Source organism: Eptesicus fuscus, chromosome 7, assembly GCF_027574615.1.
Source record: "Eptesicus fuscus isolate TK198812 chromosome 7, DD_ASM_mEF_20220401, whole genome shotgun sequence".
NCBI lineage: Eukaryota > Metazoa > Chordata > Mammalia > Chiroptera > Vespertilionidae > Eptesicus > Eptesicus fuscus.
In genome coordinates this window covers 46,574,552-46,592,896 of record NC_072479.1, presented here as the reverse complement: position 1 = coordinate 46,592,896, position 18,345 = coordinate 46,574,552, and the positions used below count along the sequence as shown (strand labels likewise).

Sequence of the window (18,345 nt, the reverse complement as noted above, 5' to 3'; positions counted from 1 at the left end):
GGTGGAGATTTCCTAGAAGTTGCAGGATGTTTTCCCTTTAATTTTTCCTCGACACTCTGACTTTACTTATGTCTCTCACCTTTGTGTTCCCTCCATCCCCCACCTGAACAGTAACTTGCTCCAGTCTCACTTTGCTCTAGTGTCTAGGAGATCCCGTAACGCGTCTGCCAACAGAACTGATTCCCAACATTTCTGGTGCTCCCCATTCTCTTGCTTTCCGCTTCTGGTCCAGGGGCTGCAAAAACCAAACGGACTGCGAACTCCAGCCAGCCACCCCCAGGCCAGGCTGACAGGACCGGACACTCCAGTGGTGACCCTGGGACCCCAGCCGCTCGGCACCGTTGTGTGCGCACACTGGCCACAGGCTCGAAGTGGGCGGGGTCCCAGGGATGCCTGCCGCGTCGCCCCAGCTATGTGGAGGGCGGGTGGGCATCCCACCCCGCCCCCAACCTCGCGGCATCTGCACATGTAGGCCCTGAGAGGCCGGGGGGCATCCCACCCCATCCCCGGCCGCTTGACGTGTGCGTGCTGCCCACAGGCCCACCATCTTTGTCGGGTTAATTTGCATACTCACTCCTGATTAGCTGTGGGCGTCGTGGAGGTATGGTCAATTTACATATTTGTCTATTATTAGTATAGATTAGATGCCATAGGAACTTAACTCTTGTTTATATCACTTAGCCTATGGTAAAATTGGTTTTGTTATGTCATTTCACTTAAAATTGTAGAACCTCTCCATGACATTAAATGAGGACTTACTGTAAATTTTATCTTAGTACTTTCTGTCTGTTACTTCTAATATCATAATGATGCATCAAGGTCGGTGGCATCAGACCCACTTTATTAAGAAACTAATGCTCTGAGGGATTTAATGAGTAGGTCCAGCTAGTAAGTGATGGAACTGGAAATTCATCACTATACTGTTCTGCTTCTTAAATGGGAGAGCTGAGTTCATAACCCCTGCCTCCATCTATTGGGTGGACAAGGGACTGACCATAAATAATGGTTGGAATCTGAAGGAGTGATTAAAGTAGATGCATCTACATAAATATGTTTTTTGTTTTTTATTTTTTTATCCTCACTTAAGGTTATACATATAGGTAGTCAATAATGGAGTCATGATTTGATCCCAGGTCTGTTTGGTTCTGAGGACTATGTTCTTTCCATTATTCTTGGAGATGAAAGATCAAGTTCCCACTGAATGGTCAAGAGTTAAATTATATTCACTCTTATATTGATTTTTGTGTGTCATATTTTAATTAATTTAAAAGGTAGCATTTGATGTGTAGCATATATCATCTCACAATTAACCAGAATGTTTACTAACTGGAAAGCCACATTGCTATTATTAACATGTATTTTGTCTATTTTGTGACTGTCCTCAATGGGTTTTAATATTTGTTTGACTTTTACCCTGTAGCAGTTTCTTTTCCCCTTCTTACTAATTTTTTTAAATGACCTGAGTCTTTTATAGAAACAGTATTATTTTTATACTTTGAAACTGTAATCCATGTTCAAAGCATCTGACTTGGGTTTTAAAATACACATTTTTGGGGCCCTAGTTAGTTTTGTGTTCAGTGGTGAGAGCATCAGCCCAAGCACCAAGGGTCACAGGTTTGATTCCCAGTCAAGGGCATGTACCTGGGTTGCAGGTTTTATCCCCTGCATGTGCGGGAGTCAGCTAATCGATGTGTTTCTCTCACATCGATGTTTCTCTCTCCCCCTCCCCCCACCCACTTTTTCCTTCCCTCCCTCTGAGAGGAAGGGAGAGGGAGAGAGAGAGAAAAATCAGTGATGAGAAACATCATTGGCTACCTCCTGCATGCCCTCTACTGGGAATTGCAAAATCTGGGCATGTGCCCTGACTGGGAATCAAACCCTAACCTCCTTCCTGGTTCATGGGTCGATGCTCAACCACTGAGCCACACCAGCTGGGCTAAAATTTTTATATTTAAAATATACAGCTAGTAAACTTGGAAATTTATTTCTTTTAACATTATTTGAAACGTGTATAGTCTAGCCTTCAAAATTCTATGTAAGGATGCAAAAGTGTCATAATTTTCTGCATATTGAAGTAATATAAGTTGAAGCTCATATATACACATCCCGGTAACTAAAGTGTTTACATTTCATTGAATTTTAAAATATGTCTTTGAAGTCTGCTATAGTGCCTATGTTTGAAGGATTAAAGTCTTTGAAAGGAACGAAATGAATACAAAAATCCTTTTTCAAAACCTATATATTACAAAGGAGAATCAATGCAGTATCTCCAGCTTCATGGATAAACCATATTAATCTTGTTTTGTGTATTTTGAAAGTCCTGTATACAATGCTGATCCTGTTAATAATAAGAGGTTAACAACAATAACTAATAATAGAATAATCATAAAAAATGTACTATAATAAAAGTTATGTGAATGTCAGTCACTCTTTTCAGAGAATCACTTACTATAAAGTCTTCATATAGGCTCAGTGCTTTCTGGTACAACACATTGCCATCAATCAGAACAGGTTTTCTGTTCATGTCTTCTCAAAATTTAATGCCTTTTTCATCTTACTAAGTACTTATTATGCACACTGTGGCTATAACTTTTGCATTTTGAGGTGTGACAGCAAAATTAGCATGAGTTTTGTGTTTTTTTTTTCCTTTTTCACACTTGTGACGAATAGAAGATTTGTTTTTAATGTAGATCTTGGCAACTTCAGCATACAGTTTTTTTTTCTTTCAATTAAAGGAAACATATTAGGGCTTCTCTTTGGCATATCTGAATTGCCAGCATTACTACTCTGGTATTTTGGGATCATTATTAAATAAAAATAATTTTATTTGAACACAAATACTGTACTACTGCAACAGTTGATCTGATAACTGAAAAGGTATTAAGTGATTGGCAGGGTGTGTATATATTGTGAACAAACTACAAAAGGATGTTTCACATCCTGGATGGGATGGAGTGGGGACAGCATGAGATTTTATTATACCACTCAGAATGGCAGGCAACTTAAAACTTAGGAATTGCTTATTGAATTGTTTATTTCTGGAATTTTCCATTTAATATTTTTGGATCATGGTTGACTGCAGGTGACTGAAACTGAGGAAAGCGAAACCAAGGTTAAGGGGGACTACTGTAGTTTGTGCTTTAGCTAATCCTGATTCATGCAATGTAATTAGAAGTATGTTCTCTTGATGCTTTTTCATCAGAGGTTTTTTTTCTTCTCTAGTTTTAGAGCAATGATTATGAATTTTGTTTGATTTTTAGTTATACACAAAGTGATTTCTAGTATATTTATAACATAACAGTAATTGTCTGAAATTATTTTTGTATAATTTTATTGTATAATATTTTAAGGCAATATTAAAACAAATCACTTCTTCATTTTCTAGTGTTTACTCACGAGTATATAACTTTTATAGTTATAAATAAATGTAAATTAAATGTTGTAGTTTTACTATTTTAAGCATGTAGCTGTTTAGATCTGTTTATTTCTGGGTTCATAATATTCCATTGAAATGATTTTATATATAAACCACTTCCATTTATTTAATAATTACATTGGCAACTATTTTTTAAATATTTATAAATAATACTGAAATAATTACACTTTTTTTTTCCAAATAACAGATAGCCTGGTATTAGTTACACCTAAGTAATAATGCCTGGCAAGATTAGTTCTGCTTATAAACACTAGAGGCCTGGTACACGAAATACGTGCATGAGGGGGTGAGGTGTGTCCCTCAGCCCAGCCTGCACCCTCTCCAATCTGGGACCCCTACCGGGATCAGGTCTAAATGGGCAGTCGGACATCCCTCTCACAATCCAGGACTGCTGGCTCCCAACAGCTCACCTGCCTACCTTCCTGATTGCCCCTAACCACTCCCCTGCCAGCCTGATTGCCCCTAACTGCCCTCCCCTGCTTGCCTGGTCACCCCTAACTGCCCTCCCCTGCTCGCCTGGTCACCCCTAACTGCCCTCCCCTGCTCGCCTGGTCACCCCTAACTGCCCTCCCCTGCCAGCCTGGTCACCCCTAACTGCCCTTCCCTGCCGGCCTGGTCCCCTGCTGGTCTGGTGTGTCCCCCCCCCCCCCCCCGCAACTGCCCTCCCCTGTAGGCCTGGTACCCCCAACTGCCCTCCCCTGCAGGCCTAGTCCCTCCCCCCCAACTGCTCTCCCCTGCAGGCCTGGTCGCCCCCAACTTCCTCTCATGCAGGCTTGATCGCCCCCAACTGCCCTCCCTTGCGGGCCTGGTCCCCTCAACTGCTCTCCTCTGCAGGCCTGTGTTCTCCCCCCCCCCCCACTGCCCTTCTCTGCAGGCCCGGTCACCCCCAACTTCCTTGCCTTGCTGGCCATCTTGTGGCAGCCATCTTGTGGCAGCCATCTTGTTTCTGCATGGGGGCAGCCATCTTGTGTTGGAGTGATAGTCAATTTGCATATTACTCTTTTATTAGATAGGATTTTCAAATTTTACATATTAAAATTACCAATTTTATATCACAAAGTAAATTTACTAATCAAATGAAAACTTTGTGATTTCCAGTGCCATTGAAGAATCTGTTTATGAAATGTAATAGCTATTACTTACAGACTTAAAAACTGAATTATTTCTACTTTTAGAAGTTCATCCTTTTCACTTCACGAAGTACATGAAAACATATTTTTTAATAGAACATAAGCTCTGTGAGCATAGGGAATTTTGATTATTTTGTTTGGTGCTACATCTCTAGGTCCTAGAACAGCACCTAACACACAGTGAATCCTCAATAAATATTGAAAGAAAGAATTTTCAAAGATGTTTATTACAGCCTTATCTGATATATTAAAATATTAACTGGAAACACTTTACATGTTTATTAATAAGAGGTTGATTGGTTAAAAGTATAAAATAGCCATACAATGGAATATTGTTTTGTTACAAAAACTTGGGATTGTTTTGTCTGTACTGACATTGATACAATACCTCATTTTGTGAAAAAAGCAAGTGAAAAACAGTAGATGTAATGTGATACCACTTTTATTTTTAATAATTTGATTAAAAATAACTGTACAGCCTTTTTTATTTTCTAAACACATTATTTTATTTATTTATTTTTATTATTTTTTAATCTTCACCCGAGGATCTTTTCCCATTGATTTTTAAAGAGAGTAGAAGAGAGAGCGAAAGACAGAGAGAAATATCAATGTGAGAGAAACACATTGATTAATTGCCTCCTGCACTTGTATGGACTAGGGCCCGGGCTGGGGAGGAACCTGCAACAGAGTTAAATGCCCTTGACCACCATCGAATCAGGACCCTTCAGTTCACAGGCCAACCCTCTATCCACTGAGCCAAACCAGCTAGGGCTACAGCAGTTTTTAAACTCTTCAGTTTCAGGATCCTCTAGTACTCCTAAAATTTCTGAGGAACGTAAATGTCTTTTGCTTGTGGGATATTTAATTATTTATTTGTTTGTTTATTTATTTATTTATATTTAGATGCATAATTACCATATTAGAAATTAAAACAAATAAATTTATTTAATTGTTTAAAATAATATTACATTTTAAAATAATGCAGTTTTATGAAAAATACATTTTTCAAAAAATTGAGTGAGAAGTGGCATTTCACATTTTTGCCAATTAAAAAAAAAATTATTGTTTAAAGTATTACGTATGTCTCCTTTTCCCCCCATTGACCTCTCCCCAGTACTCCCACCCTCCAGCACATGCCCTCAACCCCTAGTGTCTGTATCCATTGGTAACTCTTACCCCCCCTCCACCCCCACCCTTCCTTGCCTTCCCTCTGAAGTTTGATGGTCTATTCGATGCTTTTCTGTCTCTGGATCTATTTTTGTTCATCAGTTTATATTGTTCATTAGATTCCACAAATGAGTGAGATCATGTGATATTTATCTTTCCCGGACTGGCTTATTTCGCTTAGTATAATGTTCTTCAGGTTCATCCATGATGTTGCAAATGGTAAGAGATCTTTTTTTTTACAGGAGGGTAGTATTCCATTGTATAGATGTAACACAGTTTTTTTTTAATCCACTGATCTGCTGATGGACACTTAGGCTGTTTCTAAATCTTAGCTATTATAAATTGTGCTGCTATGAACATAAGGGTGCATATATCCTTTCTGATTGGTGTTTCTAGCTTCTTGGGGTATATTCCTAGAAGTGGGATTGCAGGATCAAATGGGGGTTCCATTTTTAGTTTTTTGAGGAAACTCCATACTGTTGTCCACAATGGCTGCACCAGTCTGCATTCCCACCAGCAGTGCAAAAGAGTTCCTTTTTCTCCGCATCCTCGCCAACACTTGTCGTTTGTTGATTTGTTGATAATAGCCATTCTGACAGGTGTGAGATGATACCGCATTGTCATTTTGATTTGCATCTCTCGGATAATTAGTGACTTTGAGCATGTTTTCATATGTCTCTTGGCCTTCCTTCTGTCCACCTTCGAAAAGTGTCTATTTATGTCTGTTGCCCATTTTTTGATTGGATTGTTTATCTTCCTTTTGTTAAGTTGTATGAGTTCCCTGTAAATGTTGGAGATTAAACCCTTATCGGTGATGACTTTGGCAAATATGTTCTCCCATGCAGTGGGCTTTCTTGTTGTTTTGTTGATGGTTTCTTTTGCTATACAGAAGCTTTTTATTTATTTATTTATTTAATTTATTTTAATTATTTTAGTTTCTTTCTGGGCCAACAGTTCTTTTGAGACCCAATTTCAATGTCAAACAGTTCCTTATGTGTACATGTCAGCAATGATATTTCAGTTCTGGATGGTGGACAAATGGTGGTAATGCAGGTCCGACCCTCTCTGGTTTGGTCCTGGGAAGCATTTTATTTTGATGTAGTCCCATTTGTTTATTTTCTCTTTAGTTTCCATTGCCCTAAGAGCAGTGAAGAAATTATTTTGGCATATATCTGAGATTTCGCTGCCTGTGGATTCCTCTAGAATTTTTATGGTTTCCCGTCTTATGTTTAAGTCCTTTATCCATTTTGAGTTTATTTTATTTATTTTATTTTATTTTTTTTGTTGTTAATCCTCATCAGAGGATATCTTTTTTTTAAATAAATCTTTATTGTTCAGATTATTACAATTGTTTCTCCTTTTTTCCCCCCCATATCTCCCCATCACCCGGTTCCCTCCCCCCCATTGTCCTTATCTATAGGTGTATGATTTTTGTCCAGTCTCTTCCCATACCCCCCACACAGACATCCCTTTCCCCCTGAGAATTATTAATCCACTCCGATTCTATGCCTCTGATTCTATTATGTTCACCAGTTTATTCTGTTCCTCAGATTTTTAATTCACTTGATTTTTAGAATCACTTGTTGATAGATATGTATTTGTTGTTCATAATTTTTATCTTTACTTTTTTCTTCTTTTTCCTCTTTTTAAAGAATACCTTTCAGCATTTCATATAATACTGGTTTGGTGATGAACTCCTTTAGCTTTTTCTTATCTGTGAAGCTCTTTATCTGCCCTTCAATTCTGAATGATAACTTTGCTGGGTAGAGTAGTCTTGGTTGTAGGTTCTTGCTATTCATCACTTTGAATATTTCTTGCCATTCCCGTCTGGCCTGCATAGTTCCTGTTGAGAAATCAGCTGACAGTCGTATGGGTGCTCCCTTGTAGGTAACTAACTGTTTTTCTCTTGCTGCTTGTAAGATTCTCTCTTTGTCTTTTGCCCTTGGCATTTTAATTATGATGTGTCTTGGTGTGGTCCTCTTTGGATTCCTCTTGTTTGGGGTTCTGTGCGCTTCCTGAACTTGTAAGTCTATTTCTTTGACCAGGTGGGGGAAGTTTTCTGTCATTATTTCTTCAAATAGGTTTTCAGTATCTTGCTCTCTCTCTTCTGGCATCCCAAAAATTCGGATATTGGTACGCTTAAAGCCATCCCGGAGGCTCCTTATGCTATCCTCACACTTTTGGATTCTTCTTTCTTTCCGCCTCTCTGGTTGGGTTTTTTTTCTTCCTCATATTCCTGATCTTTGGTTTGACTCTTCGGGTGCGGTGGTCTACTCTGTATATTCTTTATTTCAGACAGTGTATGCATAATTTCTGACTGGTCCTTTTCCATTTTTTTGGTATTCTCATTTAGGTCCTTGAAGGTCTCTTCAAGTTTCTCTGCGGTTTTTAGAAGATTCTTGAGTAACCTTATAAATATGGTTCTGAACACTGTGTCGTCCATTAGTTTGCTTTCATCTATCTCTCCTACTTGTGACATACTTCGATGTCTCCACATTTTGGTTGCCTCCCTGTGCTGATGGAGTGGCTTTGTGTGGTCGGTGACCTATAGGGGCCGGTAGCTCAGCTTCCCCAGTCACCCTAGGTGGTCGCTCTTGGTACTCCCCTTTGTGGGCTGAGTGGAAAGTCTTGGTGTAGTTAAAAGCCCTGATTGCTGTTGGTACACTGGGAGGAATTGACCTCCGGTCCAATTGGTTGTGAGGGCCTTGCTGTGTCTATAACGGAATTGCTGTGCTGGAGACACAGTAGGGCTTTGGTGCTCACTGAGTCTGCCTCTTGAATGTGTCCCTTATGAGAGTGGTTGAAATCTGGTGTCGTCCACACCGACAGAAAAGTCACTCTCACTCTCCGACCGATGGCCGAGAGTCCCGTAGGCGTCTGGGTCCCCCGCGTGTCCCAAAAAACTGGAGTTCAGAGTGGTTGGGATTGTTGGTATCACTGGTGGGAGTTGATCTCCAAGCCAGTTGGCTGTGAGGATCAGCAGTGTCTCCGCTGGGAGAGCTTCTGTGCTCAGCTTGGATGGGGCGGAGTCTCAGGGTGGCACAGACAAGCTTTGGTTTCCCGTCTGCTCCACCCTAAGAGGGGCGGTTTCTCCGTGCCCGAATTAATGGCTGCGCGCCTCTGAGAGAAGACAGCTTTCGAGCCTCTCCCGCTGCCTAACGGACCAGTTTCTCCCCAGCTGGGGCTGGATTTCAGTGCAGACCGGAGGTTTTGTTTTTCTCCCGAACGAGAAATCCAGTCACTGGGAGGGCTGTGCTCAGCTTGGATGGGGCGGAGTCTCAGAATGGCGCAGACAAACTTGGTTTCTGTCCGAGCCGCCCTAAGAGGGCAGTTTTCTTCGTGCCCTAATCAATGGCTGCATGCCTCTGAGAGAAGGCAGCTTTCGAGCCTCGCCTGCTGCCAAACAGCCCAGTTTCTCCCCAACCGCAGCTGGATTTCAGTGCAGTCGGGAGGTTTTGTTTTTCTCCCAAACGAAAAAGCTAGCCAGGCAGTGTCTGCTGCCCTCCCTCTCCGCGCGCTGCGAGCAAGCCTGCCGCGTATTCAGCCGCCCGCCCTTTCCGCGCTCACGGACCTCCGTACCTCCACAGCTCCTGAGGCTCAGAGTCCCCCTCTCTTTTTTCTCTAGTTGTAGGTTTTCCATTCTGCCAGCTTTCCGGTGGTTCTGGACGGTGTGTGCTCTGTTTTCCAGTTGTAGTTTCAAAATTGTTGTGGCAGGCAACAATTAGGTGTTTACCTTATGCCGCCATCTTGGTTTCTCCTTGAGTTTATTTTTGTGTATGGTGTAAGTTGGTGGTCTAGTTTCATGTATCTGTCCAGTTTTCCCAACACCATTTGTTAAAGAGACTGTCTTGACTCCATTGTATGTTCATGCCTCCTTTATCAAATATTAATTGGGCATAGTGGTTTGGGTCAATTTCTGGATTCTCTATTCTATTCCATTGATCTATATGTATGTTCTTGTGCCAGTACCAGGCTGTTTTGAGAACAGTGGCTTTGTAATACAGCTTGATATCTGGTATTGAGATCCCACCTACTTTGTTCTTCTTTCTCAGGATTGCTGTAGCTATTTGGGGTCTTTTTTTATTCCAGATGAATTTTTGGAAAATTCGTTCTATGTCTGTGAAATATGCTGTTGGTATTTTAATGGGAAGTGCATTGAATTTATAGATTGCTTTGGGTAGTATGGACATTTTGATGATGTTGATGCTACCAATCCATGAACATGGTATGTTCTTCCATCTGTTTATGTCTTCCTCTATCTCTTTTTTCAGTGTGGTGTAGTTTTCCGCGTATAGGTCTTTTACCTACTTAGTTAAGTTTATTCCTATGTATCTTAATTTTTTTGGTGCGATGGTAAATGGGATTGCTTTTTTAGTCTCTCTGTAAGTGCATTATTGGTATATAGAGAAATCATCACTTTTAAAGCGTTTGAACCAGCGTTCACAAGTATCTTGAGATGCAGTATGTTCACCATAAGCTTCCCAAAGTATACGATAACTTTTTCTTCAAAATAAAGTAATGAATTAAAACTTCCTGCAAATGCTCTTTCTTTTGGCATGAAATTTGACATTTTTAAGTGTAAAAATATCTATGATGATAACACCTTCAGCAAATTTGACATATGAAGTTTTATTTTTATTTTTTTATTTTATTGAAATTTTTACAGAGAGGAAGGGAGAGGGAGAGAGAGTTAGAAACATCGATGAGAGAGAAACATTGATCAGCTGCCTCCTGCACACTCCCTTCTGGGGATATGCCCGCAGCCAAGGTACATGCCCTTGACCAGAATCGAACCCGGGACTCTTCAGTCCGCAGGCCGATGCTCCATCCACTGAGCCAAACTGGTTAGGGCGACATATGAAGTTTTAAGGATTGCTGTCAATACAAAATAACGTACATATCAACATACATCTCTTGAAAAAAATCTGCATTATTAACTGGTACACCTAGTATTGCTTCAAAGTATGTGTGAGATTTCGCTGCCTGTGGATTCCTCTAGTATTTTTATGGTTTCCCGTCTTATGTTTAAGTCCTTTATCCATTTTGAGTTTATTTTTGTGTATGGTGTAAGTTGGTGGTCTAGTTGAGGAGTCGCCAACCACTGGTCCACAGACTGCGGTCTGAAAGTTGGCGACCACTGGATTAAGGAAACCTTTGGAGCAGCGGTTGGCAACTGCTGGTCTAGTTTCATTTTTTTGCATGTATCAGTCCATTTTTCCCAACACCATTTATTGAAGAGACTGTCTAGACTCCATTGTGTGTTCTTGCCTCCTTTGTCAAATATTAATTGAGCATAATGGCTTGGGTAGATTTCTGGGTTCTCTGTTCTGTTCCATTGGTCTATATGTCTGTTCTTATCAGGCAGTTTTGAGAACAGTGGCTTTGTAATACAGCTTGATATGTGGTATTTTGATCCTCCAACTTTGTTCTTCTTTCTCAGGATTGCTGCGGCTATTCGGGGTCTTTTTTTATTCCATATGAATTTTTGGAGAGTTTGTTCTAGGTCTGTGAAATAAGCTGTTGGTATTTTAATGGGGGGTGTATTGAATCTATAGATTGCTTTGGGTAGTATGGACATTTTAATGATGTTTTTTCTAACAGTCCATGAACATGGTATATTCTTCCATTTGTTTGTTTTTTTTCCCCATCTCTTTTTTTTTTTTTCAATGTCCTGTAGTTTTTTGAGTACAAGTCTTTGACCTCCTTAGTTAAGTTTATTCCTAGGTATCTTAATTTTTTTGTTTCAATGGTCAATGGGATTGTTCTTTAGTTTCTCTTTCTGTGTGTTCATTATTGGCATATAAAAAAGCCATAGATTGCTGGGTGTTAATTTTGTATCTTGCTGCATTGCCAAATTCATTTATTAAGTCTGGTAGTTTTTTGATCGAGTCTTTAGGGTTTTCTATGTATAATATCATGTCATCTGCAAATAATTACAGATTTACTTCTTTTCCAATTTGGGTGCCTTTTTTTTTATTTCTACTTGTCTGATCAAGATGGCTAGCACTTCCAGTACTGTGTCAAACCAGAGTGGTGAGAGTGGGCATCCCTGTCTTGTTCCTGTTCTTAGGGGAAATGATTCTAGTATTTTCCCATTGAGTATGATGTTGGCTACTAGTATAGGTTTGTCATTTAAAGCTTTTATTATGTTGAGATACAATCCCTCTATTCCCACTGTGCTGAGAATTTTTATCAAGAAAGGGTGTTTGATTTTGTATAGTCCCTAGCACAGGCCTGCAATCAAGGCCATCTTCCCTGGCTGCCCACAGCTGGCCCCGCCTCCCACTGCTGCACACCCTGATTCCCAGTTCACCATCAGGTGATCAGTGCTTGCCGGCTGGGGGGAGGAACCAAGAAGTCGGCTGTTCCACCAGCCCTGCCTCCCGCCACCACCCACCCCTGGTTTCCCATTTGCTATTGGGTGTTTGGAGCCTGACTGCCGGGGGAGGGAACCAAGAGGTCGGCCATTCCGCCTGCTCACCGGCCCTGCCCCCACCGCGGGTTGCCCTCTGTGTGTGGGGCAACCAGTGGAGCAGGGGCCTTGGCCTGGTGACGCCTGCGTCCCCTGCCACCCACCCCCAGTACCTTGTTTGCCATTGGGTGATCAGAGCCTGTCGGCCGGGGAAAGGGACCTAGAGGTGGTCAGTGCACCTCATCGTGACTGGTCAAGCGGTTGTTCTGGTCCAGTGATGGGCAACCTTTTGAGCTTGGTGTGTCAAACTTCGCCATAAAACTGAGCATAACTCGGGTAGTGTGTCACTTTGAGGAAAAAAACACTATTTCGCAAATGTTTCATCCTTGGCATGCGGCCGCGTGTCATCGGAAATGGCTACGCGTGTCAGTGCTGACACGTGTGTCATAGGTTCTCCATCACTGTATCTGGTCGTTCACCATTAGGGTCAATTTACACATTACCCTTTTATTATATAGGACTAGCGTTCCCGTTGCAGGAAAAATCCTGCAATAGGATTTCCTGCTTCACTCTACCCCGCCTCCGTTCCTCCCTTGTCACCTGCCCCGCCTTCTCCTCCAGCCCGCCCGCGTTTCCCTTCGCCCCCGGCCCTGACTTCGCTCCTCCCTTCTCCTCCCACCCTGACTTCGCTCCTCCCTTCTCCCCCCCCCCTGACTTCGCTCCTCCCTTCTCCTCCCCCCCTGGCTTGCTTGCTTCTTCGAAGCTTTACTCCCTTCTGCAGCTCTTGGCTTCTTTCGACACTGTCTTGATATGCAAATTAGCCGCCATCTTTGTTGGGGTAATTTGCATACTCGTCCTGATTGATTGGTGGGCGTGGCTTGGCTGGTGGGCGTGGCTTAGTGTAGCGAAGGTACGGTCAATTTGCATATTTGTCTATTATTAGATTAGATAGAGGCCCAGTGCACAGCTGTGGGCTGGCTGGCTGGATCAGGGTGGGGGGTCCTCACTGGGGCACAGGGCCAGCCAGGGCAAGGGGCCATGGGCAGTTTGCAGGCTGGCTACGTCCCCGATAAGGGTGGGGTTCCCTGCTGGGGGGTGGGGCCAGTCAGCTTCCTCATTCTGATCTCTGGTCATTCTGGTCGTTCCGCTGTTTCAGTCGCTGGACTCATTAAATAGGATTGATATGATTATGTGATTTTTATCTCTCAGTTTGTTTATGTGATGTATCTTGTTTATTGATTTGCAGATATTGTACCAGTCTTGCATCCCTGGAATAAATTCCAGTTGGTCATGGTATATGATCTTTTTAATGTAACGCTGGATCTGATTTGCTAGAATTTTGTTGAGGTTTTTAGCATCTATGTTCATCAGGGATATTGGCCTGTAATTCTCTTTCTTTGTAGTGTCTTTATCTGGTTTTGGAATTAGGGTAATGCTACCTTCATAGAAAGAGCTTAAAAGTATTCCTTCCTCTTGAATTACTTGGCATAGTTGGAGGAGGATAGTTTTAGTTCTTCTTTAAATGTTTGGTAAAACTTCCCTGTGAAGTTGTCTGGCCCAGGGCTGTTGTTTGCTGGAAGCTTTTTTTTTTAAATTATTACTGCTTTAATTTCATTGGTAGTTATCAGCCTATTCAGGTTTTTTTATTCTTCCTGATTGAGATTTGGAAGGTCATATATTTCTAGGAATATGTCCATTTCTTCTGGGTTGACCAGTTTGTTGGAATACAGTTCATAGTATTTTTTTTTAAATTTTTATTTTTTACAATCCTTTGTATTTGTGTGGGGCCTGTTGTTATTTCACCTCTTTCATTTCTGATTTTGTTTATTTGGGTCCTCTCTCTTTGCTTTTTGGTGAGCCTGGCTAGAGGTTCATCAATCTTGTTTATCCTTTCAAAGAACCAGCTCTTGGTTTTATTGAGTTTTTTTGTTTGTCTTTTGGTCTCTATGTCACTTATTTTCACTCTGATCTTTATTATTCCCTTCTTTCTGCTTACTCTGGGCTTTTCTTGTTTCTCTCTTTCTAATCCTTCAAGTTGTAGGGTTAGATAATTTATTACCATTTTTCTTGTTTTTTTTGAGGTAGGCCTGTAGAGCTATGAACTTCCCTCTCAGGACTGCTTTCACTGTGTCCCATAGACTTTGGATTTTTGTGTTTCATTGTCATTTGTTTCCAGGATGCTATTTATTTCTAATTTGATCTTTTTGGTAACCCAAACATTGTTTAATAGCATGCTATTTAGCTTCCAAGTGTTTGATTTTTTTCATTGTTTTTATTGTAGTTGATTTCTAATTTGATGCCATTCTGATCTGAGAAGATGCTAGATATGATTTCTGTCTTCAATTTGAAGAGACTTTCCCTGTGTCCCAATATGTGGTCTGTCTTTCAAAATATCCCGTGTGCACTTGAGAATAATGTATATTCCATAGCTTTTGAGTGAAATGTTCTGAATATGTCAATTAAGTCCATCTGATCTAGTGAGCCATTTAGGATTGCTGTTTTCTTTGTTGATTTTTTTGTCTAGAGGATTTATCCAGTGATGTCAGTGGGGTATTAAAGTCTCCTACTATGATTGTATTGCTGTTGATCTCTCCCTTGATATCTTCCAGAAGTTTTTTTATGTTTTTGGGTGGTCCTGCATTGGGTGCATATGTTTACCAGAGTTATATCCTCTTGTTGTATTGATCCTTTTAGTATTATGAAGTGGCCTTTCTTATCTCTTGTTATGGCCTTCATTTTGAGGTCTTTTTGTCAGATATAATTATTGCTACCCCAGCTTTTTTTTTCTTCATGTGCCTGAAAAAATATTTTTCTATCTCTTCACTATCAGTCTGTCTGAGTCCCTTGTTCTGTGGTGGGTCTCTTGTAGACAGCTTATATATGGGTCATGTTTTCTTATCCATTCAGGCACTCGATGTCTTTTGATTGGAGCATTTAATCCATTTAAGGTTATTATTGATAGGTACTTGCTTATAGCCTTTTTTATTCTTTATGCCTATGTTCTTCCCTTTCTATTTCTTATTTTTACAGCAGTCCCTTTAGCATTTCTTGCATTGCTGGCTTGGTAGTGATAAAATCCCTTAGCTGTTTTTGGTCTGCGAAGCGCCTGATTTCCCCTTCAATTTTGCATGCTAGCCTTGCTGGATAGAGAATTATTGGATTCAGTCCCTTGCTTTTGCATCATTTTGTATACGTCCTTCCATTCCTTTCTGGCCTGATGTGTTTCTGTTAGAAATCATTTGATAATCTAATGGGAGATCTCTTGTAAGTAACTCTCTGTTTCTCTCTTGCAGCATTTAAGATTCTTTCTTTGTCATTAACATTTGCCATTGAAATTACGACGTGTCTTGGTGTGGGTTTTTTTTTTTTTGCTTCATCTTATTTGAGACTCCTTGTGGTTTTTTGACTTCTTTCTTCTCCAAATCAGGGAAGTTTTCTGTCATTATTTCTTCAAATAGGTTTTCTAATAATTCCTCTTCTTTGTCCTTCTGGCACTCCTATTATATGTATGTTGCTTTGTTTCACGTTGTCCCAAATCTCCCTTAGGCTTTCCTCCTGCTTTCTAATTTTTTTCTCCAATTGCTGTTCAGATTGGGTGTCTTTTACTGCCCTTTCTTCTAACTCGCTAATTTGGTCCTCCCCTTCTTTTAGTCTACTGTTGAAACCTTCCATTGTGTTTTTTATTGTAGCTGTATCATTCTTGATTTCCTCTTGATTCTTACATAAGTTCTTGAATTTCTCATCCAGCCACTTTAGGAACTGTATGATCCTTACTTTGAATTCTTTTTCTGACATATTGAATGCCACTATTTAATTTTGTTCCTTTTCTGGCCATTTCTCCCTTCCCCCTTTTGGGGGTTGTTTCTTTGCCTCCCCATTTTTGCTCTCACCAGAGTGCCTAGGTGCCGCACAGACACTGTGGGTGAAGTGGGAGGGGAGTGCACTCAGGGCTCACAGGAGCCTGAGGCCAGGGAGGCTGGGGTCCCCTTGTCTGTGGGTCTGCAGATGGGATAGCAGTTTTTTGGCAGGAGTGGCTGTAGTGTCCGGGATGGTGTCTGAGGTCAGTCTGGGTGGTGGTGAGGCTGGGCTCCTAGTCACAGCAGCTCTCCCCTTCAAGATGGCATGTTTTCTGAGCTAGAGCCAGCATCCCTGGGAGTGCTTACAGCCATAGCAGGGGTTCCCTGTCTAGTACAGTCTGTTCTGCCAACCCCTGAGACCCCTGTATGATCTGTCACACACACACATACACATTGCACCACACATCCACATAATCCCCTTTCACTCCCTCTCTCTCTCTCTCTCTCTCTCTCCCTCATTGCTGTCCTGACGGCCACCATCTTGACTCCCTTTTGCAAATTTATTTAATGTGTAGCTTAGGAAAAGGCAACTAGTTTCTCATATCTGCTTCTGATCTGTTATGTTGTGGTTTGGTAGAAATACATAAAAAAATTTAGTCTTATACAGATAATGTAGTCAAAACAGGGAAAAGTATTTTTTTTTTTAAATCTTTATTGTTGAAAATATTACATAGGTACTCCTCCGCCCCCCCCTCCCCCCAATTAACCTCTTCCAGCCAGCTCCCATCTTTCCCCCTTCTCCCCCCAGGCCCTCAGCACCCCATTGTCTGTGTCCACAGGTTATGCCTATATGCATACAAGTTCATTGGTTGATCTCTTCCCACCCACCTTTCCCTGCCTTCCCTCCCAGGTTCAATAATATGACACTGGGTCTATTTTTGAGCATGAGTTTATTCAGTTCATTAACATTCCACATTGAGTGACATCATGTGATATTTATCTTTCTCTGACTGACTTATTTCAGGGAAAAGTATTTTAATACTCAGATAATTATAGTTATTCTTTGATACCACATTAAAATTCTATAAGTAGTAGTTTCTTAAAGATTAGTTGCAATATGGAATATGAAACCATGTCTAAACTTTTTCATTCTTAGCCTTTGAAGTCCATTAGTCTGTTTTGCACTAGAATGGATTTTTTACCTGTGCAAGATTTTGTAACTTATGCATCGGTCATTTGGAAGATATTGGTTTACTGGTTAAATAGGTCTTCCAAATGTTGACACATTTTATTATGTCATACCCCAAAGTCATACTCACTAATATCACACCAGTCTCATTGCAAGGGGTATTCAAGTTATTGTGAAGCTGTCAAGCTCATAGTTATGAATACAAGTTTTTAAAAATTCAACTTATCACTTGAGAGTTTGAATTTTATCGTTAGTAATATATGGTCAGTTGTTTTTCTTGAGTCTTGATGTCCTTACTTTATTCACTTGTTTAGAAAATGTCCATGTAATAGCCACATCTGAATATTTTGTCATTTGTCCATGTAAAAATAGTGTTACATTTTAAAAAATTGCTAATTCACTCTTTTGATGATACTTAAAGAAACAAGTTATTAAAAAAAACACATTTATAAATGTAAAAAACAAAACAAAAAGAGAACGTAGCAAAATATTAACCATGATTATCTTAGAGTGGTGGGGAAATGGTAATTTCTTCCTTTTACTTTTCTGTAATGAGTAATACTTTTTGTTATGCAGTATAGTTTAAAGTGTTATGCAAAGTGTGTTAATTGTAAGAGTCAAATGAATGTGAATTATTAAGAATAGTTAGTTATGTTCTCTATTTTTCTTATTAGAATTTAGGTCCTGAATATGAAAATATGTTTAACATGTCATTACAGTGGATTTTTGAAAATGGAAAAGATGTTGGAATAAGGTAAAGGACTTAATTTCTACTTTGATCATTTTGTAGTATAAAAAGTGATTTTGCTTCTAAATTCTCCCTTTATTTTTAAATAGGTGTGTTGGCTCTGCCCCTGACGAACAATTGACAAATGTAACTGATGTGCAGTTTTTACAGTCCACAAGACCGCTAATGTCTTTTTGGTGTCGTTTTCGGCGCGCTTTTGTTACTGTCACCCACAGGTTATTGTTGTTATGTTTAGGTAAGTTGTTAAGATGACCAAGAAGATACATTGTATTTTAGAATTTTTGTGTCTGTATTTCACTAAATGCTAGGATTGATAATTTATTTCATTACAAATCACATCCAAAACTCCTCTAAGATATAATAATATTGAGGTTTTTAAAAATAATGTCAGCATCAGTTTAGAAAACAGTACTTAGGTATAGTGCATAGATGGAAATCTACTTTAAAATAGAACTGGAAAATATAA

The 18,345-nt window shown here is 40.3% G+C and overlaps 1 protein-coding gene across 5 annotated transcripts in view; it reads left to right on the top strand.

Moving 5' to 3' along the window:
• The window catches only part of LOC103292564 (methionine-R-sulfoxide reductase B3), a 298,232-nt gene that overhangs the window by 54,223 nt on the left and 225,664 nt on the right, over positions 1 to 18,345 (top strand). For all 5 annotated transcript variants that reach the window (XR_008556579.1, XR_008556578.1, XM_054718887.1 and 2 more), the window contains exons 5-6: positions 17,806 to 17,885; positions 17,969 to 18,114. Coding sequence is in view for 3 of the 5 variants with exons in the window: in XM_054718887.1 (XP_054574862.1) it covers positions 17,806 to 17,885; positions 17,969 to 18,114 (226 nt within the window). In the remaining 2 variants the exon portion in view is untranslated. The remainder of the gene's footprint in view (positions 1 to 17,805; positions 17,886 to 17,968; positions 18,115 to 18,345) is intronic.